The sequence below is a fragment of the Bos taurus genome, chromosome 1, assembly GCF_002263795.3.
Source record: "Bos taurus isolate L1 Dominette 01449 registration number 42190680 breed Hereford chromosome 1, ARS-UCD2.0, whole genome shotgun sequence".
NCBI lineage: Eukaryota > Metazoa > Chordata > Mammalia > Artiodactyla > Bovidae > Bos > Bos taurus.
In genome coordinates this window covers 44,571,730-44,595,671 of record NC_037328.1, presented here as the reverse complement: position 1 = coordinate 44,595,671, position 23,942 = coordinate 44,571,730, and the positions used below count along the sequence as shown (strand labels likewise).

Below are 23,942 nucleotides of genomic sequence, written 5' to 3'. Positions count from 1 at the left end.
CAATATTTGTATATCTCTTTTACTAATGAAAGGCTTTCTTTTAATTTAAATACATTTGACATGCAATACTGTGTAAGTTAAAGGTATACAAAAAGTTGATCTGATACATTTATATACTGTAGCAACAGGGGCACCTCTATCATGTCACACAGTTACCATTTCTTTTTTTGTGGAGCAAATAATTAAGATCTAGATTCTCTGCCCAAGTTTGGTGATTATAATACAATATTGTTGTCCACATTCACTATATTATGCATTAAGTACTCCAGGACTTATTTACCTACTAGTTGCAAGTCTGTACCCTTAAGTAACAGAATTTGTTTAAAAAAAAAAAAAAAAGACAGTCTCTATTTAGAATCTTACCATCCTGACCTACTCCTTTATAAATTCTCAAATATTTGCTGTAGCAACTCTGTCATTTTTCTATCCTGAATTACCAGATTATCTGCAGTTGAAAACATCAGCTTATTTCTTATGCCATTCAGTCAACGTTTTTCATCAGCTAATACTTTCAAGTAATTAAAAAATGAGAACAAAACAAAAAAGCAAATAGTAAGAAGAGTTTACAGTGAAAAACAACCCCTCCTACTCTTGTCTCCCAGTCTTATCTACCCCTCCTTCTTCATAAAAACAAATCATGTGGGCAGTTTTTCACCCATCTTTACAAAAACATTTTTTACAAATTCAAGCTAATTGGGGCTTGTATTTGTAAATATACAATTAGCTTGAATTTGTAAAAAATGTTTTTGTAAAGATGGGTGGCTCAGACAGTAAAGAATCTGCCTGCAATGCAGGAGACCGGGGTTGGATCCCTGGCTTGGGAAGATCCCCTGGAGAAGGGCATGGCAACCCACTCCAGTATTCTTGCTTGGAGAATCCCATGGACAGAGGAGCCTGGTGGGCTACAGACCATGGGGTCGCAAAGAGTTGGACACAACTGAGCAACTGAGCACAGCACAAGTTAAAGACATCCATTTTAACAGTCTTCTAAATATTTTCTCATTGCAACTGCCTATTGTATTTGTCTTTATCTATCTGTTCTGCTGGCCTTGCCTTTTCTGAAAACAGTGATGACTGAAAAGAAAGTGTACCCAATAACTAATTTGGTCACTCCAAATCAGCTCCAGTGATCATATAATTTCCTCTGAAAAGTAGGGTCAAAGGAATTAATAAATTAAAATCTTACCCATAAATCCTCCACTGGCAATGCTCACGTATTCTTTGTTTTTCTAAAGTGGAAAATAAAATTTAAATTACTTCAAAATGCAATTCAATTAAAATATCTTATAGTTCTATAAGCACTGACAAATGTAATAAAAGGTTATATACTAAATTTCTGGATTTTTTTTACATTTAGACTTTGGCACAGAGACGTGCATACATTTATCTTGTATACTGTAAGATCTGGGGCTTGCACAGGAACAAGTGGACAACTTTGCGGCTACTAATGAGACTGTACTACAGTCCCAACGGTGCAAGAAGTCAAACCAAAATCAGTTACACTGTATTTTCCAATGTAATGAAAAAAGCTTTCAAAAATATTTGGGGTTCTTTATTAAAAAGGAAATACAAAAGCAAGTAACACAGCTAATTATGAACAAATGACAGAATGTCAACATTTTACAAACTATTAAAAATTAATGAATCCAAGTAATGATAAAGACACAAGAAAGGTATCTGGGCAGTATTTACTGCCTGAGGAAGTACACACTATCCAAGACTTCCTGCTCCCCCACCCTCCAAAGTCATCTAACAAGACTCTAGGTCTAACCACCAGCTTAAGGGAAATACCAGAGATAGAACCTGATAAACACCACTATGTGAATGCAACCAGCAAAATCCAGATTGTGGGTTTTTCCAAATAAACAGATGCAAGGAAAAAAAACTGGAAACAGAGCCGATAAAAAGAGACTTAAAAGATATTAACCAAGTGCAATGTCTTGTTTTAGATCTTGAGAAAATTAGGAAACTTGAATACTCATTAGATTTTTTATAATCAAGTATAGTAGTTATAATGTGATTATATCTTTACAAAGAATTTACAGTTCAATTCTCCCTACTTTTGAATTTGTTTGAAATTTCCACGTTAAAAATTGGGGAGGGAGACGGATTTCTAAATCCATATCAAGAACTCAAATTATTAAAAGAAGTCCACAATATTCCAAATTCTTGCCATCTGACATCCTTTGTAATATATAGCTTGTTTCAGAGCATTTTTAGAATAGCTCAATTAAATTTATAAGTAAAATGAATTTGAGTCCCTATTTCTGTTATTCTGTTTAAAGTAATAAAATATCTTTACTCCAGTAAAGCATAAAATTACTGTATAATCCCTCTCCCAAATACTTTGTTCCCTTTCTGATTTTGTGTTTCAAGGATTGTCCTTTCGACTGATTTTCTCAAACCAGAGTCCCATTGAAGTGGATACAAATTGAGTGGCCTGTGTCTCCTCTCTTCCTGATTTCATAGTTCAGGGTCACACAAAATGAGGACTTTAATATATAAACTCCAAGGAATAACTAATAAACAACTATTTTTATAAAGAGCGAGCTGTCAGTGAGTGAGGCTTTGTAGAAAAGGTAGATGGACAGGGTGCATGAAATCAGTGATACAAATTAGTGTGTTAAAGACAACACTGGAACTCAAAAGGGAAAGGTGGTTAAGTGTCATAGACATATTCATGTATATTTATTCGATTTCAAAGTAAAGATATTAAAAGGAATTATATAGCAACTGTAAAAAGTATTAAGGCATGAATACGCACAGAGAACAAACAAAAGAATAATCCAGAAATGGACCCTGATGCATTGAAGAATTTAGTCTATTGAAGAGGTGGTACTTCAAATTGATAGCATAACTGGTTAGCTATTCAGGGAAATTTTTTTTTTTATTCCTACCTCATTTCTTACAGAAAAATAATTCTAGATGGTCCAGAAGATTTAAACATAAAAAATAAACCATAAAAGCATGTGCGAAAAAAATTAAGGAGACGACTTCTTGGCAAGACACAAACCAATAAAGTGTTTAAAAAAAAAAAGAAATTTAACAAGGTAGACAACAGCACAAAATTGCCTAGGAGAATTTCTTAAAAGTGACAGCAAAAACCAAAGAAAAACTGCAGTAATCTGTCAGCATACCTGTAAAAAGTGTGCAAGGACCATGTTCATATACATGTCTTCTTCCTCTCTGCCACTGCCCATGAAGCAGAGGTGCTCCCCACCAGCGATGGAGCCAGACTCAATGGACTGCTTCTGTGCTTCCAGCAGAGATTTTACAGACTGTGCAAACTCGGATGGATTTTGGAGCATCTGGACAATTAAAAAAATTTAATATGGCAAGCCTGTGTTTTTTATACATCTGCAAAACTTGAAATATTTTCCCCGCAGGCTGGGGAGAGAACAATTTTATACTTCCACCATGAAATTTAAAAAAAAAAAAAAAAAGGCTTTTTTTTTGGCTGTGCTACACAGCTTGTGGGATCTTAGTTTTCTGACCAGAGATTGAACCCAAGCCCTCTGCAGTGAAAGCTCTTAAGTCTTAACCACTGAATAGCCAGGGAATTCCTAAAATAAAGGCTCTTATAAATAAAATCCCTGGGATAAAAGAAATGTATATTAAATGTACCTATAATACATCAGAAAACAAAAGTTGACAATTCATGGAAAGATTAAATTATGCAAAGAAAATACCAAGATAAAAAATGTTTTTGCTGTTTGTTGTCTAAATTTCAGTGTCTTCAGGGTATCATGACAAGAAAAGTTTAACAATGAGTGGAAGGGTCCATGACAAAAAATTCATTGAAACAAGTTATATTTTTTAGTCTCCACTTACATGGCAAACCATGTTATTTCTTAGAAGACAGTGAGAAATAGTGGAAGCATTTATCAGTACTTATTCTAGGTACTAGAGATATGACAATGAAAAAATTCATTTCTTACCCTCAAGAAAATAAGCATGCCAATAAATACAAAAATTTGTTAAAACTGTTTTAATAAAAAGCACAGTGAAAATTCAAAAGAAAAATGGACAAACCACAGAAAAGCACTTTGTAAAAAAAAAATTACAAATTAACAGCACATTCAAAAACATATGTGCAGTATCACTAGTAATGACCACTGCTTTCCACTCATGATTCTTGTAAAATAGAAAATTAGTGATGTCTAATAATGCTTATGGTATAAAACAATCATTCTCACAGTTGTAAAGTATAAGTTGATACAGCCTTTTTAAAGGGCAATATGGCAGACTCTAGTAACAATTCTATATACCCACATTCTATATGCCCACATTCTATAGTCTATATGCTATAACTCTTACCCCAACAATTTTACTTTTAGGAGTGTATTTTACAGAAATATTTGCACAAGTCCACAAATGTTAACTACATTAACTACATGTTAACTACAGCATTGTTTTATTACAAGAAAAATGAAAACATTCTAAATGTACATAAATCAGGCGATAAATTGTGGTATATCTATACCATGGATCACTATACACCATTAAAAGGAATGTACTAAAATGAAAAGATGTCCCAAGAAACTGTTAAGTGAAAAATCAAATAGACAAAAAACAGTGAATAAGAAATATGTAAATGTATGTTAAAGGTCTGGATGATTAAACAAGCTGACAGTAATTGTTAACTCTGGAGATACTCTTTGAGCTTTTTAAGAATAATCAAAGTTATTCACAAATGACTTGAATAATAAGCATAAAAGATGGACCATCTAGGTCCTCCAGGGCTTCCCAGGTGGCTCAGAGGTAAAAAGCCTGTCTGCCAAGCAGGAGACATGGGTTTGATTTCTGGGTAGGGAAGATTCCCTGGAGAAGGAAATGGCAACCGGCTCCAGCATTCTTGCCTGGGAAATCCCAGGGATGGTTAAGCCTGGCAGGCTATAGTCCATGGGGTCACAAAAGAGTCGGACATGACTTAGCGACTAAACAACAACACATTTAGATCCTCCAAGATGAATTTCATGCAAAGATGGGCTCGATAAAGGACAGAAATGGTAGGGACCTAACAGAAGCAGAAGATATTAAGAGGTAGCAAGAATATACAGAAGAACTGTACAAAAAAGATCTTCATGACCAAGATAATCACGATGGTGTGATCACTCAACTAGAGCCAGACATCCTGGAATGTGAAGTCAAGTGGGCCTTAGAAAGCATCACTACGAACAAAATTAGTGGAGGTGATGGAATTCCAGTTGAGCTATTTCAACTCCTGAAAGATGATGCTGTGAAAGTGCTGCACTCAATATGCCAGCAAATTAGGAAAACTCAGCAGTGGCCACAGGACTGGAAAAGGTCAGTTTTCATTCCAATCCCAAAGAAAGGCAATGCCAAAGAATGCTCAAAGTTACCGCACAATTGCACTCATCTCACACGCTAGTAAAGTAATGCTCAAAATTCTCCAAGCCAGGCTTCAGCAATACATGAACCGTGAGCTTCCAGATGTTCAAGCTGGTTTTAGAAAAGGCAGAGGAACCAGAGATCAAATTGCCAACATCTGCTGGATCTGCAAAAAAGCAAGAGAGTTCCAGAAAAACATCTATTTCTGCTTTATTGACTATGCCAAAGCCTTTGACTGTGTGGATCACAATGAACTGGAAAATTCTTCAAGAGATGGGAATACTAGACCACCTGCCTCTTGAGAAACCTATATACAGGTCAGGAAGCAACAGTTAGAACTGGACATGGAACAACAGACTGGTTCCAAATAGGAAAAGGAGTACGTCAAGGCTGTATACAGTCACCCTGCTTATTTAACGTATATGCAGAGTACATCATGAGAAACGCTGGGCTGGAAGAAGCACAAGTTGGAATCAAGACTGCTGGGAGAAGTATCAATAACCTCAGATATGTAGATGACACCAGCCTTATGGCAGAAAGTGAAGAGGAACTAAAAAGCCTCTTGATGAAAGTGAAAGAGGAGAGTGAAAAAGTTGGCTTAAAGCTCAACATTCAGAAAACTAAGACCATGGCATCTAGTCCCATCACTTCATGGGAAATAGATGGGGAAACAGTGGAAACAGTGGCTGACTTTATTTTTGGGGGTTCCAAAATCACTGTAGATAGTGACTACAGCCATGAAATTAAAAGAAGCTTACTCCTTGGAAGGAAAGTTATGACCAATCTAGATAGCATATTCAAAAGCAGAGACATTACTTTGCCAACAAAGGTCCATCTAGTCAAGGCTATGGTTTTTCCAGTGGTCATGTATGGATGTGAGAGTTGGACTATGAAGAAAGCTGAGCACCAAAGAATTGATGCTTTTGAACTGTGGAGTTGGAGAAGACTCTTGAGAGTCCCTTGGACTGCAAGGAGATCCAATCAGTCCATTCTAAAGGAGATCAATCCTGGATGTTCTTTGGAAGGAATGATGCTAAAGCTGAAACTCTAATACTTTGGCCACCTCATGCAAAGAGTTGACTCTTAAAAGACTCTGATGCTGGGTGGGATTGGGGGCAGGAGGAGAAGGGGATGACAGAGGATGAGATGGCTGGATGGCATCACCGACTCGATGGACGTGAGTCTGAGTGGATTCCGGGAGTTGGTGATGGACAGGGAGGCCTGGCGTGCTGCAGTCCATGGGGTCACAAAGAGTCAGACACGACTGAGCTACTGAACTGAAGACGAATGAAGGATGAGAAAGGCACACAGTCTGCATTCAGGATGCAAACATGCGAGAATCGCCTTCTTCACCTATAGCACCTCAAACTCTCTGGGTTGTTTTACCTCCATTTTCCATGAACTTCCTCCTGACGCCACTGAGACCTTTCCACATGCCCTTTCAACCTTAGCATCAACTTTTTCAGATAAGTTAGGGACAAAGTTACTCCTCTTACTGTCTTCTCCATTCCTGAGGCTCTAAAAACCCCAGAAGGGCTTAAATAATGCCAGTCCCAGTCTTACCAAATGCTCTAAGCATCTCTAACAATAATTACTTCATCTATTCCTTCAATTCAAGTGATCCTAGAACAGTAATTTTAACAACTGAGGCCCTATATGCCAGAGACTACCCTTATTACATATTACTTTATTATATGCACAAGTACTCATGAAAAGGAGGCTTACAGTAAAAACTTTTAGACTAACTACCCAATCATAATAAGAGCTAATATTCACAGAGTACTTACTAAATGCAAGGCACTATGCCGAGTGCTGTATGAGGCAGCTCACAGTAAGAAGTTTAGAATTTACTGACATAGCAATGGTAAGCAACAGTAAACCATACATAACAGTGCTCTCATCTACCCTTTATGACGCCAAGGGGGTGTCCGTGGTTAAAAGGAAACCTGAGAGCTATACTTGTATAAAGGCAGACTCCCTCTTTAAGCAGAAAGAAAAACATCCCCAAATCTGGTACATGTATATTTATTCATGGATTAAAGAAAAAAATCCATTTTCTCCATATTTTTTAAAAGTTTAAATCACATTTATACTAACCAGATCTGAATCTAAATGGAAAGCAGTCGATAAATGCCCAGCATTATACTGTTCTGCAGGACGGCAATCCACCACAAAGAACCGGACTCCTTCCTAAAAGGGAAACATTTGACATAATAAAATTTGCCGGGAGGAGCACATTTTACACAATATAATATTAACAACCAAAAAGGGGGGAACAAATGGATTAAAAAATGGATCTCACGTATAGTTAGGAAGTCCCATACAGTACAGACTCAAGAAAATATCCTCAAGATCTTAAAGAGTTGTACTCATTTTAAACAGTAGTTAAAACAATTTGTATATACTGTCCTTGACAAAAAGTCTTAAAATATATAGCAGGAAGAATGTTAGTTTGGGCTATAAAACTAATTTGAATTTAGTAACTTAATGTGCATCATGTTAAACACTTTCAAAAACACTATACATGATATAAACACAGATGTAGATACAATTTCTATTTCTGAAAATAAGCCCACAAACTTATCAACAATGTAATTCACGTAAGGATTAAATAAATGTCTTCTGGGATGACAGCACGTTCTCCAATGCCAATCTGAACTGGAGTACACATGGGTCTCTTTAAACTGGATTACAAGCTATTTTTTTAATAATGGTTCTAATGAGAAAACCACACAAAATGCTTGTTTTAAAAGTATCTACTGTGAAAGGCCTATCTTCCCATGTTCTTTCCTCTTCTCTGCATCTTTGAAATACATCCCACCTTTCAAATATACACACGTAATTAACTGCTGCACTATTAATAATAAAGAACTTATACTGAAAAAACTGGCTCATCAGATTTTCATAAATACAAAAGAGAAAAAATTATGGTATATCCTCAATTCTCCTTTGTAAATGCCTTTTGGCATTAAACCATGTAATTCAATTATCTGCATGCTGCTGCTGTGCTGCTTCAGTCGTGTCCAACTCTGTGAGACCCCATAGATAGCAGCCGACCAGGCTCCCTCGTCCCTGGGATTCTCCAGGTAAGACACTGGAGTGGGTTGCCATTGCCTTCTCCGAATTATCTGTGTTAGTATCTAGAATTTAACTATGAAATAGTAAATTCACCCTTTCAAGTACTTTATATAACATTCAGTAGCCCTGTTAAAATTTAAAATAAGATTTTGCAATTTACAAAAACTAGTGTCAAAAATAATTAGTTGTTTGACAAATAAAATAACACACAAGCTGGCAGCTTAAAAATGAGCATATGCACAGGAGATTTAACACATTAATCATTCAGAAAAAGCAAAACAACTACATTCTTATAGTAAATTAATTTTGCGATAATCAACAAACATGGAGGAGACATTCATTCCTTGCATTTAAAAGGGATCATCCTCTAACAAACAGTGGGGTTTTTTAAATTACCCCTTGAAGCTGATTTGCTTGAAGGATCTCTGACACTGAGATAGCCAGGCAAAGAGCCTGACTCAGATCTGCATCGTCGTCCTTAATTCCCAACAAAGTACTGCCAAACAGATGGTGATTATCCTGTGTGAAGAGGAACTTTTAAAACTTTATGAAGAAAAAAAATAAAATCAAGCTTCCCTCCTAAAACTATTCTCAACAGACCAGATAAAAGGTAAAATAATTATATAACATCTTTGAGTCATATGATTTAACTTATTATATCAAATTTCTAGGCTAAAAGCTATAAAAAGGCTACAAACAAAACCCATGTTTGAGTTCACACAAAATGATAGCCTAATTAAAAAAATAACACATTCTACACAGCTATTTTCTATACTATCACATACAAATAGCAAATTTTTAAATGATTACTCACACTTAATGCTTTAATATTGAATAAAAATTAAAATATGGCATAAATTATGTAATATGCTGGTAATAAAACCTGCTCTAATTAGCAATTGCTAGTGCAGTTTATTTACTATGTCTGAAGAATAAAAATTATTCTCTTAAAAGGCTGGGAAGAAAAGGATAAAAGTTCTTTTTCATCTAGTATCATAACCACTACCTTGCCATCTAACTTAGTCAACAGTGTTGGGAACTGAGGTAATCTACATAAGGCAATTATTAAAATAACTGAAATTAGTCCTGAGAAACAAATTTCTTTTATAATTAGTTTTGAGGGAAATGTTCTTAAAAAGTTTCCATCACCTGCCTCCTGGACACACTATACTGAACATAATTTAATCTCATCTTAATATTTCAGGGACATGATAACTTCCAACTAACAATCATGATGGTAGAATGCCTTAAAAATAAAAAAAAAACAATAATGTTCTCATGAGCACTTGAGGTCACAAATAGTTTATAAATGGTAATTCCATGCTGCCTCCATTACTAGCTTTAGAATCTAGAGTTTTAGTTTCTAGAAGTTCACAGCACTTGGACTTCTAATCTGATGTCATTTCTCTTGAAAGCACTTGTCTGATCTGAGAAAGGTTCAAGGTCTCCAGGGAGCTTAAGATACCCTTTTTTTGTGTAAAAGACAGCTCAGCATCATTAAGTTGGAGTTTTAACTTTAACTCCAGATAAAGAAGGCATAATGATACCTCCTCAGTCAGATTTCTATAACACAATTTTTAAAGTAAGGAAGCATTAATTTAAGAAATACCTTATAGTCAATTTTCTCATGATCAGAAATAATAATCAGAGGAGAGGTAAAATGGCTCCTAGCATATTTGTATACTATCTTTTTAAAATGTCTATTCCTCTACTAGGGAGAATATTTATAGTGAAAAAAATCACACAAAACTGTACAACACAGAAAGAATGACAACCTAGAGTATTTTAACTGAAGTGGATACAACATAAACAAAAAACAATGCACAAAATGTGAAATACTGAAGCAGGTCATTCCTTGTCTGATACCTTTCTAAATGAAGCTGGTGTTTTACTGCAATAATACTGAGCCAGAGAGAAAAGGTCTTCTATATCTTCTAGATTCAAACTGGATGGAGTATTTTCCAAGAACTCTGAAATAGGATTATACATATATTATAATATTTTCAAGAAATTTTGCTTGTAAAGTATACAACATTAAACATTATATATCAAAGCTGGTTTATCTTAAACATTATAGTTTTATACATGAAATCTCAACAGTGATGCACAGAAAACTGCTTGAAGAGATGTGAATTTTCCTCAAAGGAGCTGAAACTCTTAATATAATCCTGCTATTAGTGACTGATAGTATCTGGCAATCAAATCAAATTCATTAGCCTTGATTGTAATACTGTGATTTATTTAACAAACACAAATGCCAGGGCCCCTGCAAATAAAAAATAACCAAGAAATGATTCCTGACTTAAGGAACTTTGTCTTGCTTGAGAAATATAAAGATAAATCATATAATGTAGTGAAGTAAACACTGTAACACAGACAGTACAGTGTGCTGGGTACTACAGAAAAGAAGTAAATCTGTGAGGGCTGGAGTGGAGAAACCAAAAGGAGGATCAACATTTCAACAATGGAGATACAAGAGTCGGGGATTCAAAGGAAAATTAAGGAAGGAGGGGAAAGGGAGAGAGAGAGGAGACCAGTTTATTTAAACCAAATAAACAGTGTACAGAAAAGAACTGAATGAGTGAAAAAAACATGTAAGGATGAATGAGGGTAGCAAATCCGGGGAGACCATATTTAAGGCCTGTATGTGGACAGCGTGTAAGATTTGAAGGGAACCTCAGATCTTCTAGACTAATCTTCTAAATTCACATAATGGATGAGAAAACTTGAGTTTTAGAAAATAAAGTGACTTGAAAAATGTTTTCTCCACATTAAGTGATACTTACGGATAACTTCTTCTTTGCTGTCAGACTCCTGCCCTAAAATGACTTCTCTGTAAAAGAGAATCACATGAATTTGAGTTAAATATTAACAGAGCACCCTGAGAACAAAGAAGAGAAAAATCCAGCCAACTTGATACTTACTTTGCATTAACAAGGATTATTAACATTAAGAAATAAATAAAAAATGGATCTGCCTGTTGTAGATATCCATCCCATATTGCCTGAGTGACTTCAATGGAACAGTAACAGGCAAAAAGGCTTCCAAGCTGTAATCAGGAAATGAAATGAGAAATATAAACCACTGGAAATGACTTGCTCTTTTTAAAGTATTGAGGCAAATGCATAAGTAACATTATAACAAACTGTCTGTACCTGATATTTACCGTGGACCTTAATTTGACTGTACGTAATCCAAAGGAAGACTATGTGGATCCAAGGCACAATGAAGCCACTGACCAGCTGTGTGCCTTAGGGCATGTCACTTATCCTCAGGAGCTTTACAGTTCTACTTTTTTTTTTTTTAAAGGAATATTACCCATGCTCTACCACTACTGTGGTAAAGAGAAAGATAATTAACCCTTAATATCTAAAGTAACTTAAGTTAGCATGTATCTGCCACAGCATAATAACTAGCATAATTACCCATGAGCTCTATAAGGTAACTACTACAGTACTTAACTTGCTAAGAAATTGTGAAGATCAAGCATGGTAATTTCAGTTAAGAGCACCAAATGAAATTGTAATAACAATTTAAAGGCCAACTGTGCCCCAAGCTTACTTGTACATAATTTGAAACACATGAGACAACACTGATGTCCTGCAAAACGTTTCAAGAGCTCTATGGTTTTCTATGTCAATTAAAGAATTGTTAATGTATGTAAGTTTCTCTAGAGCCCAACTGTATTTTAAATTGCATGAATTTAGGGATATTTTTAGATTATTCCATTTTTCTTGGATACAGAAACAATTTCATCTAGAGGTTTAAATTTAAAACATTTTTAATGAATAAAGGAAGCTAACAAGAACACATACATTTAGTGAATATTTTGTGCCAGGTACTAAATTACTGCTACATATCTTTCATTAAATGTCTCTTATTTTAAATATTCTCATGACAGGCTTTCAAAATAGACATTTTCCTCCCTGTATTATAGGTAGGAAAATAAACCTGTAAGAAATAACCTTCCTAACATCACAGAGCTAGTGAGTGGTGATACCTGGACTAAAAAAAAGGCCTGAGACTCCACAGCTGATGTAACTGCTATTACAGTTGACCACAAACTTTTAAAGTATAATACATAATGCTTCTAATGTTTTTTGTAGTTGTTTAAAATTTACTATTAGAAATAAGGAAGATGCAAATACAAACAGACAAGGTACGGTCAACATTAACCTCACTTAGCCAAACTAAAGCTACCTCTGCATCATTTTCAGTGATGAGTTCTCAAATCACAGGAACTGGTTTTTCTTTATCTCATGATTGGAAAAGAAAGACTCCATTCCATAGACAAGATACTGGTAGCAAGAATGAACTACTTGGGAAACTGACAAAGAGAACTGGTTGTTTCCATAACCAGTTAAAATCTACAACCAGCACTGAGTACTAATCCAGAGTTCTGGCCACAGAAACGGCATTTCTCGGCCATGATGTGACCAGAAAGATGTCTATGAAAATATTCAAATTCTTAAAAGAAAATTTCTTACTTCGATACAAATAAGTAGATTTAATAGCAACATATGAATCTCAGAGAACCTACAATTTTATTTTTATCAAAGTGACTAGACTGTAGCCAAGAAGGAACGAAAGAGCAGGTTCTTGAGGTTTAGTATGCTAGAGCTGAAACCAATTAGGGTCTCTAGGGTCTCACTGTCTACTCATCCCATCACCCTCTGAGATAGATCCTATTATTAGTCCCATTTTACAGATGAAGAAATAAAAGTTCAGAGGCTAAGTGTATTAAATAACACAGTTAATAAATGGCAGAAATGGAATCCTTTCTGAAGAAAAGTTAGGTAAGACATCATCGAGAAACATGTTAAAATTTTTGAATATACATATATTTTCTTCTGGAACCTAAACACTGTTTTAAAAAGACCTTCAAGCTACCCTATAAGAGCAGTTCTCAAAGTATGGTCTGAGGAGCCTTGGACATCTCCAAGAGTATTTACAGGGCAGTTTGTGAGATCAAAGCTATTTTCATACTAATACTCATATTTTGCCCTTTTCATATTCATTCTCTCACAAATGAACAACACAATTTTCCAAAGGTTACATGAAATATGGTATTATCACTGACTGAATAAAGAAATAAATATGAGAATGTACTTGCCTGTGATCTACCCAAACATCATGAGATCTGCAAACTTAAAAATGCCACTATTCTTCCTTTTTGGGAAATAGTTCATTTTCATTTAAAATATTTATGCTAACATGTATTGGATTTATCACTACTTCTAAACGAATACCTAAAATTTCTTAATTTCTAACCAATGTGATCCACATAAATTATGGATCCTCAAAAAATGTTGAGTGTAAAAGGTCCTGAGACCAAAAGGCTTGAGAACCACAGACCTAAAATAATAAAACTTCCCATTTAAAATATAAATATAGAATGACAGAGGACTGAGATGTATTTTATATTCTTTTGTATCAATCATTTGATAATCTTAAGTTATTTTCTTCGTGACTGTAGATCAATTCTCAAACACACTATCAACAATTTAATTACACGGTTTTAAAGTGAACTGATACATACCATATATATTTACATATATTTCTAAAACAACAAAGGCTAAACTTCGTATTAAATAATTTAAATGAAGAGCAAAAAAAAATCTTTGAAGTGCTAATAATTTTAATCCTTTGTCTTAAATAATAATGGTCTATAATTTAACACTTTTCTTTCTTTTGCTTTGGGGGGGAACTAACTATAGTTTCACAGAAAACTATTTTTCATTAAGTGTTCCTACTTTCACTTTATTACCCAGTTGAGTGCATAGGAGTCTGGAGTAATTTTCTTTGTATCAAGAAAAGAACAAAGCTCAGGTTCATGGTATTGGATGAGTAATCGGAAAAGATGAAATGGTCTCCCCTTCAGGGAACAATCCCTAAAAGACAAGAGAAGCAAAGTTTCTTGCATTAATAGGTCAAAACTGATCATATCAGTAACCAGTCTTCGTGCAATACCCTCCTCCCCTCCTTACCCCAGAGCATCCGACTTAAGAGCATTGATAGCAAGCCTACCTGACGCAACAGGGGACAGACCTCTCTTGCTTACACCTAACATACCTGACCTGATAGGAAGAAATGGCACGTCTACAGCCAACTCTAGGAAGATTCTTTCCAGGTGAACCCAGGCAGCACTCAGGAGAAAGGACTACAGGGACCAATGAAAACAGAGGGACCACTTAGGTTATTTTGATAAGCTTTGGATCCCAAAGGGAGATCTGGAGAGCCCTGAGGAAGTCCAGCTCCCTTCTTTTTCTGCCAAATAAGAAAGATCTCCCAGGAAGGCTTCAGGATAGCTCCATAGTTAACGTACTCAATTAAGAATCCCTTCAGCAAAGCTCCAAGTCTGAAATGGCCACAGACGAACATTCCAAAAGAGTGGACCCAGAGCTGTGACTGGAAGTGGCCTGGATACCAGATGCTCAGAGAAAATCCCAGGAGGTGCCAAACACTGACCCTACTGAGTAACTATAATACTTCTTGCCTTGTTCCCTGGTGTCTAATAAATCTGTCTAATAAACCATTAAAAATATACACAGCTCAAATTGCAGGCCATCTTAATAAAAGTCAGTATTTACTGAGGAAACACCATGTGCCAGACACTACAATACAGTTTACAATGTTATCTTACTTTATCTTTACAAGCAACTCTATGAAAGATACTATTATCACCCTCAATTTACAGATGAGAAAACTGAGGCTTAGCTGTGGTCAAGCAGGTCAACCAAGGTCACGTAGCTAAGAAGTGATGGCATTAAGACTTGTACACAGAAACTGGGTATTAAACCATTATACCAAGCTACCCTCCCATATATGCAATTTAATATTTGAACTAGTGGTATTTTGGTAGATTTAGTCTTTAAAAAGCAAACTGTAAAAAAAAAAAAACCTGAAATAAGGTGAAAAATTTCATGTAAAAACATTAATGAAAAGCATTGATAAAGAATGTTTCAAAATGCTATTCAAGTGGGAATAATGAAAACTAATCTCTGCAAAACTAAGATCTAAGGTCAATGTCAGGATTTGGTATAACCATTCATCTACCATTTTTAATACTGCAGATAACAGGGAAGTTTTGTAGAAAAGGCCCTAATTTGCTAATTCAGATGTCCAAAGATAGAACTGGATTCATACTGACAAGACTACCTCCTCCTCTGTCTGAACACTTTCCCCACTCTATAAAGGCAAAACAGTAGATTGCTAAAACAAAACACAGAGACACAGTGGTAACGAAGACTAGGAACATACACTGTAAGGACAATTGCCTAGTTTGTGGGTCTCATCCTCGGAAAAAGTGGGACATCTCAGGGAATCAGCCATTGCAACAGCATCTATTCATTTAATAGCTGTGTACTGAAAGTTACTCTCCACTGCAAAGCAGTGTGCTTGACAGAATTCTACTCATGTTACATCTGACTCTCTAATAAGATATATTATAGTGGAGTTGTTTGAGCAACATTTTGTGGGGCTGAGCCCTATGCGGGGGTATTAACACTGACTCTGGCTGGAGTACAGTGTTACATGTGGAATTCATGGAAACAGTAACTGGAGTAACCTGGCAAAGTATGTTACACAGCTCAGTGCAAACCTCTACTAGTAAACCTCTACAATACAGCCTTACTAGTATCTACCACCACCAACATCCTGTAGAGACAAAGCTGGATCATCATGTCCCTTGCTATTACTAGTTTTGTTACACTGAGAGGTGGTAAAAATATAAGCAGTTGAGAGATTTAGTATAACACAGTCGCTCAGTTGTGTCCGACTCTTGGCAGCCCTGTGGACTACAGCCCGCCGGGCTCCTCTGTCCACAGGATTTTCCTGACAGGAATACTGGAGTGGGTTGCCATTTCCTCCTCCATCAGTATAACAGAATGACTCCCAAATGTGAATTCTAGCCTCTGATTTACCATTAGCATAGCCCTGTATTCTGGCATCTCTAGGTCTGCTTTCCTTACATGAAGCCCTATCGCTTCAAGGTCGCACCCAGGTTCTCCACTCTGGTATGTATTAGAATTGCCTGGGAATTTAAAAATCGACAGGGCTCTACACAGTCTACTTATATTTGAAACATCAAGGGTCAGTATGTTTTAAAAGTTCTTTGGCCGAACAGACATTTCTCCAAAGAGGACATACAAACTGCATCTAGGCACATGAAAAAAATGCTCAAAGTCATTAGCTGTCAGGGAAATGCAAACAAAAACCATGAGACACCACTTCACACTCAGTCTGGCCATAATTAAAAAAAAAAAAAGTTGGCAAGAATTTATAGAAACTGGGATCTTTATTTACTGCTGGTGGGATTGTAAAATGCTGCAATTATTGTGGAAAAGTCTGGCAATTCCTCAAAAGGTTAAACACAGATTTACCGTATGATCCAAGAATCCCACTCCTAGGTACATATCCCAAAGCAATGTCCACACAAATATTTGTACACAAATGTTCATAGTTGCATTATTCATAACAGTCAAAAAGAATCCAGATGTCCAGCAACTATTACATGAGTAAATAAAATGTGCTATTTTATTTCATTGTACATACAATGAAATGTTACTCAGCAATAAAAAGAAATAAAGTAATGGTATTAATATATGCTATAAATACATACAGATGAATCTTTAAAAGACAATGCTAAGTGAACAAAGGTAGTCACAAAAGACCATATATTATAAGGTTCTATTTATATGAAATACCCATAATAGGCAAATCCACAGAGAAAGATGAGTAGGTGCCTAGGGCTGAGAGTACTGGGGGAAAAAGCAGTTGACTGCTAGTGAGTTCAGGGTTTCTTTCGGGGGTGACAGAAACATTCTAAAAAGGATTGTAGCTATGGCTGCACAGTTCTGTGACTATACTAAAACCCATGGAATTGTACATATTAAAGGATGAATTTTATATTATGTGAATGATATCTAAAGCTGTAAAAGAAAAAGAAAACAAAAACCAAAAAAAGTTGTTTAGTTGATTCTAATAAGCAACCAGGGTGGAGAAACTTGTAAGGTAAAGCACAAGTGTCCAATCAAACTTAGGTTCAAATCCTGACTCAGTCATACACCAGAAGTATAACGCTGAATAAGTCATTTAACATCTGTCTTTGCTTCAGTTTCTGTAGCTGTAAATCAGACATATCTGCCTTATAGTGGTCACTGTTTAAGTGAGAAAATACAAAAAGCACCCAAAGCTAACCCAGTGCTTTTCACACGAAAAGCAGGGGGGGGGAAATGGCAGTCATTTAACTATCAAGCTCTAGAATAGCAGTCTTCTTACCTTAGGTGCATGCTGCAATCAACCAAGAAGCTCTAAATCTAAACAAACCTCACTGCATGGCTGGCCTCCTCAGAGATCTGATTTAATTAGTCAGGTATGTAAAAGGGCATCAGGATTTTTTAACCCCACCCCCAATGACTCTCCAGTACTCTTGCCTGGAGAATCCCATGGACAGAGGAGCCTGGTAGGCTGCAGTCCATGGGGTCTCGAAGAGTCGGACACGACTGAGCGACTTCACTTCACTTCCAATGACTCCAATGTGTATCCAAGGTTCACTGCGCAGCCCAACCACTGCTCTAGATTATGTCAAAAGTTCCTTTTGGCACTAAAGTTCTGACTATCTGATCCATACCTGAGAACTACAAGAATTCTTTCTGAATTCCACCCCTCCTCCTACCCACCTCCCTTCTTCCCTGTACCTCTTCCATTCCCCCAAAACAACCCACCCATCTGTCTAGACTCAATTTAAGTGTCACTTTCCCAGAAAAGACCTTCCTGACCTCCAGGGTAAGTCAGGTCACCCCCACTGTACATTCCCACAGCACTCTGCATTTCACCTTCCTAACACTCAGTGCACTTCCAATTCCTTCTTCAACATCTGTATTTCTAGGACTATATTCCAGGCTGTAACCCCAGCACTGAAGACAGCAGCACTCCAAAACTTTTAGACACTATAATGTTATTTTTATAAGTAAAGAAATCAAAATAAGAGATATCATCCAAAAAGTATGAAAAGTTATACTGCATACATAAACCCTACAAGCACAAATTCTTAACTAAAGAATCCTTTAAAAAATATTTATAACCACAAAAATAAAGTCAATAACAATTATGATTCAAACAACCTTAAAAATTACTTGAACCTTTTACTTTACCATCAAAATAAATCTAACAACTTTACTTCAAAACAAACTAGAACTTCCTTTATTTTACAGCTATAATAAAAAATCGTGTCTTACCTGGGAATGTACTTATTCATGATTGCATAAAAGCAGTTGTATAAATCACTGCGTGGCAGCTGAAGATGCACCAACGGTTTGAGGAGATGTATCCAGCTAAGGGTTGAGCTATACTTAATGTTACGGGATTTACAATAAAAGGTAATTACAGATTCAATATCCAAAAGTAATTGTGCTGCCTTCTCTTCTGGCACTGAAAGGTGATCTAAAAAATAAGAGTCAAAATTACCAAGGGGCTGCTAGACGCTCAGCTATTGGACAAAATACTTGTTTACAAAATATATGATACTATCTTACTGCATTTAGAGCATGTAAAGGACAAAATAAAACTACATAAAAATACATTTTTCCTTATACCTATTCATATTCACTAGCTATTCAGGATTTATTAGCTTAATATTGGACCTTCATATATGTTTCATATATATATATATCATATGTGTGTACACATGAAAGTAGTGAAAAGTAAAAGTGTTAGTCACTCAGTCATGTCTGACTCTATGCGACCTATGGACTGCGGCCCATCAGGTTTCTATGTCTATGGGATTCTCCAGGCAAGAATACTGGGATGGGTAGCCATTCCCTTCCTCAGGGGATCTTCCCCACCCAGGGACAGAACCTGGGTCTCCTGCATTGAAGGCAGACTCTTTACCATCTGAACCACCAGGGAAGAGGGGTGTGTGTGTGTGTGTGTGTGTGTGTCTGTGTGTGTGTCTGTGTGTGTGTGTGTGTAAAAGAATGCACAATGTGAAGCAGGAAAGTAGGTATCACCCACATTTCCGGAAAGCAAAAAAGCGTTTTCCAAATAACAGATTATAAAGACTATCCTCTGCCCCAGCAAGGGCAGCTGCCACTATGGCTTTGTTGAAGCGAGGGGAAGTGATTCATTCTCCACCACCCAATTCCCTATCCTTCGCCTAGCAATAATGTTTCTCTTGAGGTCGGCCCATAAAAAAGTCTATTTAGCCAATAATCTAACTAAAAAATGACAGAGAAACAAAAAGACACCAATGGACTATAGATGAATTAAAAAAGAGAACTATAAACCAAAATAATTTAATCTTCAAAAGACAGTGTGAGGGATTTGAAACCTATTCACCCATGATCTGTAACACGTTTTCTATAGCAGATCATGACTTATGACTTACAAAGAAACTTTTGGAATACCTCCTTTTAATCTGAGAGCTGTATACAATCATACAGATGGTCAATAATACAAAAAACAATTTAAAAATACTAAAAATCAGACACTCTTTCTTAAATGTTGACATTATTTCATAAGAATTGCCAAAGAGATGTTCTAAAACTATGCCCTTTCAATATATTCCAAATTCAACAAATCCCCTATTATAACAAGTTCATTCTACTAAACAGTGACTCCTCCATCCAAAAATTATTATTTGCAGAATTTATCACTGTTTGAAAACAATTATTAAACTTACCAATGAACTCCAGACAATCTTTGTGAATAGTGTTCTGTTCTGGCAGGTCTAAAATACCATCCCATGATGCCAAACTATCACCTTTTCCTGCAACATTTAGAGCAATCTGGAAGAAAGAGGAAAAAAAGCAGCTGGCTCCTTATGTTATTTCTCACTCTTGAAAAATACGTTATAATAATAATAGAGACCTGGATTTAGGGATAATAATGTATACTTCAAAAATTACAAGTAAAATGTCTATATCAAATTTTACTATTTTATGTTAAACCAGTGAATAAAATGAATTACACAAAGTATTTACATAATATTTTACACATGTAAGCTTATTTCAAGCAAATATCATTAACGCTATAGAAAGAACCTTTGTGTCCCCTCCCCCAAATTTAGGTATGTTGAACAAATTCCCAATGTTCTGGTATTTACAGGTGGGGCCTGTGAGAGGTGATCAAGTCTTGAGGGTAGAGTACTACATGAATGGGATTGGCCTCCTTATACAGAAGACCCTACTTAGCGCCCTTGTCCCCTCAACCATGTGAGAACACATTAAAGAATTACAATTCTTTTCAATTTAATAGTGTTATGGTTATTTTTAAAGTCTTTAGACTTTCATATTAAATATTTTAGTGCCCTGCCAAGGATTTGCTTTAAAATAATACAGTGCGTAGGGTGGGGAGAAAAGGATAGAATACTAATCAAATAAGATCAGCCAAATGTTCAGTTCAGTCACTCAGTCATGTCCAACTCTTTGCAACCCCATGGACTGCAGCACGCCAGCTTTCCATATCCATCACCAACTCCCAGAGCTTGCTCAAACTCATGTCCATCGAGCTGGTGATGCTATCCAACCATCTCATCCTCTGTCGTCCCCTTCTCTTCCTGCCTTCAATCTTTCCCAGCATCAGGGTCTTTTCTAAGGAGTCAATTATTTGCCTCAGGTAGCCAAAGTACTGGAGGTTCAGCAACATGGCCAAATGTTGACAACAGTTACAACTCAGTGATGGGTGCATGGGGGTTCACTAAACAAGTGTTTTTACCTGAGTTTTAAATTTCTGTAACATTTAGAATACTAAGCACAGGTATAATTCCATTTCTGTTACATATATATATGTGCAGAGGGGAAAAGATAAGATGTGACACCGAGATATTACTATGTGTTTTACTTGTAAGTGGTAGATAACAGACGATTTTTTTTTTTTTATGTTATCCTTTGCTTACATGTTTTAACAATGGGAACTACTTAATAGTAACAAAATCTTAGTTTAAAATTAAAAAATTATAATACACATGTACTAGAGAACAGCTGAAGCAGAAAATAGAGCAAAGGAAAATCTCCTATAATTCTAACACCCAGAGACCTATTTCCTCTCCCACCTTTTTAATTTGTTTTTTAAATATAGCCGTATCTGCAATTATATATCCTATTTTACTCATTGGTTGCACTTTCCCATTTCACTGAATAATCTTCATAAACATAAATTCTAATGGTTACAAAAGGAAGCACTGCCTTTCAAAACCTAAATTATTAAATATACCAAACACTACAGGCACACGGGCTTTCCCTGGTGGTTCAGACGGTAAAATATCTGCCCGCAATGAAGGAGACCCAGGTTCGATTCCTGGGTCAGGAAGATCCCTTGGAGAAGGAAATGGCAACCCACTCCAGTATTCTTGCCTGGAAAATGCTATGGACAGAGGAGCCTGGCAGGCAACAGTCCACAGGGTCTCAAAGTGTCAGACACTAAAACTTTCCACTTGCACAGAAACACACACTTTAGCAAGCTGCTCTATTTGATTAATTTTCTAAATGTGGAATGTGCATAACAGTATAAAGTCCTCTGCAACTAAGACAGCTGAAAATCAAAATTCTAAAATATTGTTCTTAAGTGATTACATTTTACTTGTTTTAGTTTCCAGTTACCTTCCAAACTTTAGCCCTCAGATCAGCAGGCAGTGGCCTCCCTTGAATTATATTTCTCAAAGTTTCAAGATCACAACCTCCTGCTTCCAGAGCTTCTTCAAGATCTTTTTCCCTGAAAAACAAGTCCTCTTTATTAAGATAAATTTTTGGTTTTTTTCCTTCCTCAGTACTTCCTCAATAAATATGGCCTATTAAAGGTTAGCCTGCATGCAATGCAGGAGATGCAGGTTCAATCCCTGGGTCGGGAAGATTCCCTGGAGAAGGAAATGGCATCTCACTCCAGTACTTTTGCCTGGAGAATCTTATGGACAGAGGAGCCTGGGGGCTACCGTCCACAGTGTCGCAGAGAGTTGGACACAACTGAGCGACAGTACAGACTAAGAAAAAACGGTTCTCAGCAGCCAAAATGCAATATACTGCATGTTGTTTTCTTGAAAGGAAATCTCAGGTTTCATATAGTCAATCTACTCTTATTTTACACTTAGTTCTAGCAAGCTTATTTATCTGTTTTCTAAGATTAAAGAAATTTAAAAATAGTATACAGGACAAACAGTACTAAGAATTCACAGTAAAGTAATATTCATAGCAGTGATATGACTAATACTTTCTGTAGGACTACCTTGTGCCAGGCACTGTTCCAAACATTTCGTGTGTGTGTGTGTGTGTGTGTGTGTTTAATTCTTACAGTAACCCTATGAAGTAGGTTATATTACTGGTCCCAGTTTACAGATGCAAAAACTGAGGTAAAGGGAGGTTGTGTAGCTTATAGTCAAACATCTAGTAATAGCAGAGCCAGGATACAAATTTTAACAGCCTAGTTCTAGAATTTATGCTCTTAACGTTATGCTCAGATTGAGGCAGGAAAGGAGAAGCCATAAAATCGGGCCAAGAATTCAAGGTATGGGAATACTAGCACAAAACTATAGAGATACCATGCCCAGAACAGTGCCTGGCTTATAGTGAATAGTCAATAAAGGTTAGAGGAACAAAAAAATAATCTAATGGCATCCCTGTATTTATTATATATCAAAGCAAACTACAACCACATCAAGTACATTATCAAGTAAATAATCAAGCAGTTACATTTAGTCTACTATGTTTAAGGAGAAAAGCACGAAATAAATTTTATTTCATATATATATGGTCAAAATTTGTAAAATTATTTGTAAGTTGAAATAATAACTTAAAAACCTTCACAAGGGTATGGATTATTTTTTAGCTGGGAAATAACTACTTAAAATAGCTAATCCCTCAGAATTCTCAAAAGCTAAGGTTCCAGTCATTATTTATAATTTTAGTACACAATGCATAAGAAATGTATATAAATAAAAATCCCTGAGCCAGGCAATTTCTAAAATTCTTTGGAGCAGGCTAAAAGGCAGAGCATTCCACTAGGATCAGGAAACCAGGATTTTGTCACATGTTTCTGGTTCTTGAAGAAAATAAATTACACCCATTACATATTCTCTCAGTAAGATAATGTAAATCTCCTCTATTCATAGGATTCCAAGAATATTAGTTTAAATATATAACTTTCCTAAAGTGCTGTCCCATTAATGGAAAGGAATTAAATGAAAATGTAATCACTTGGGATCATATCTGACAGAAAAGCTGGGATCAAATCTGAAAGATTTTCTTAACAAAGCTACTACAAATTTGTATGCTTAAGAATGTTCATATGTTAACCACATGTTTGTATGTTAACATTCATATGTTAACCACACAAGAAACATTTCATTCTTTTGTTATTTGGTCACCAAAGTGTTAGACCAGAAAATGAAAGAAAGAGACTTCATTCAGTCCACAGTTGAGAAATAGTTAAGGCCTATAAGTGATAAAGACCGGGCTTCATCTATTCTGTTTGGCCAAAGTGTACGAGACAGCCTGTCAGAATCTGAAGGACTGTTTGTAACC

At 36.0% G+C, this 23,942-nt stretch overlaps 1 protein-coding gene across 2 annotated transcripts in view; it reads right to left on the bottom strand.

Moving 5' to 3' along the window:
• The window catches only part of TBC1D23 (TBC1 domain family member 23), a 56,728-nt gene that overhangs the window by 16,445 nt on the left and 16,341 nt on the right, over nt 1–23,942 (bottom strand). For both annotated transcript variants that reach the window (XM_005201221.5, XM_002684708.7), the window contains exons 2-12: nt 22,029–22,140; nt 20,111–20,216; nt 18,669–18,873; nt 14,198–14,321; nt 11,355–11,479; nt 11,217–11,263; nt 10,297–10,400; nt 8,827–8,949; nt 7,450–7,542; nt 3,138–3,308; nt 1,187–1,229 (exon numbers count right to left, since the gene is read on the bottom strand). In XM_005201221.5, the coding sequence (XP_005201278.2) occupies nt 1,187–1,229; nt 3,138–3,308; nt 7,450–7,542; nt 8,827–8,949; nt 10,297–10,400; nt 11,217–11,263; nt 11,355–11,479; nt 14,198–14,321; nt 18,669–18,873; nt 20,111–20,216; nt 22,029–22,140 (1,253 nt within the window). The remainder of the gene's footprint in view (nt 1–1,186; nt 1,230–3,137; nt 3,309–7,449; nt 7,543–8,826; nt 8,950–10,296; nt 10,401–11,216; nt 11,264–11,354; nt 11,480–14,197; nt 14,322–18,668; nt 18,874–20,110; nt 20,217–22,028; nt 22,141–23,942) is intronic.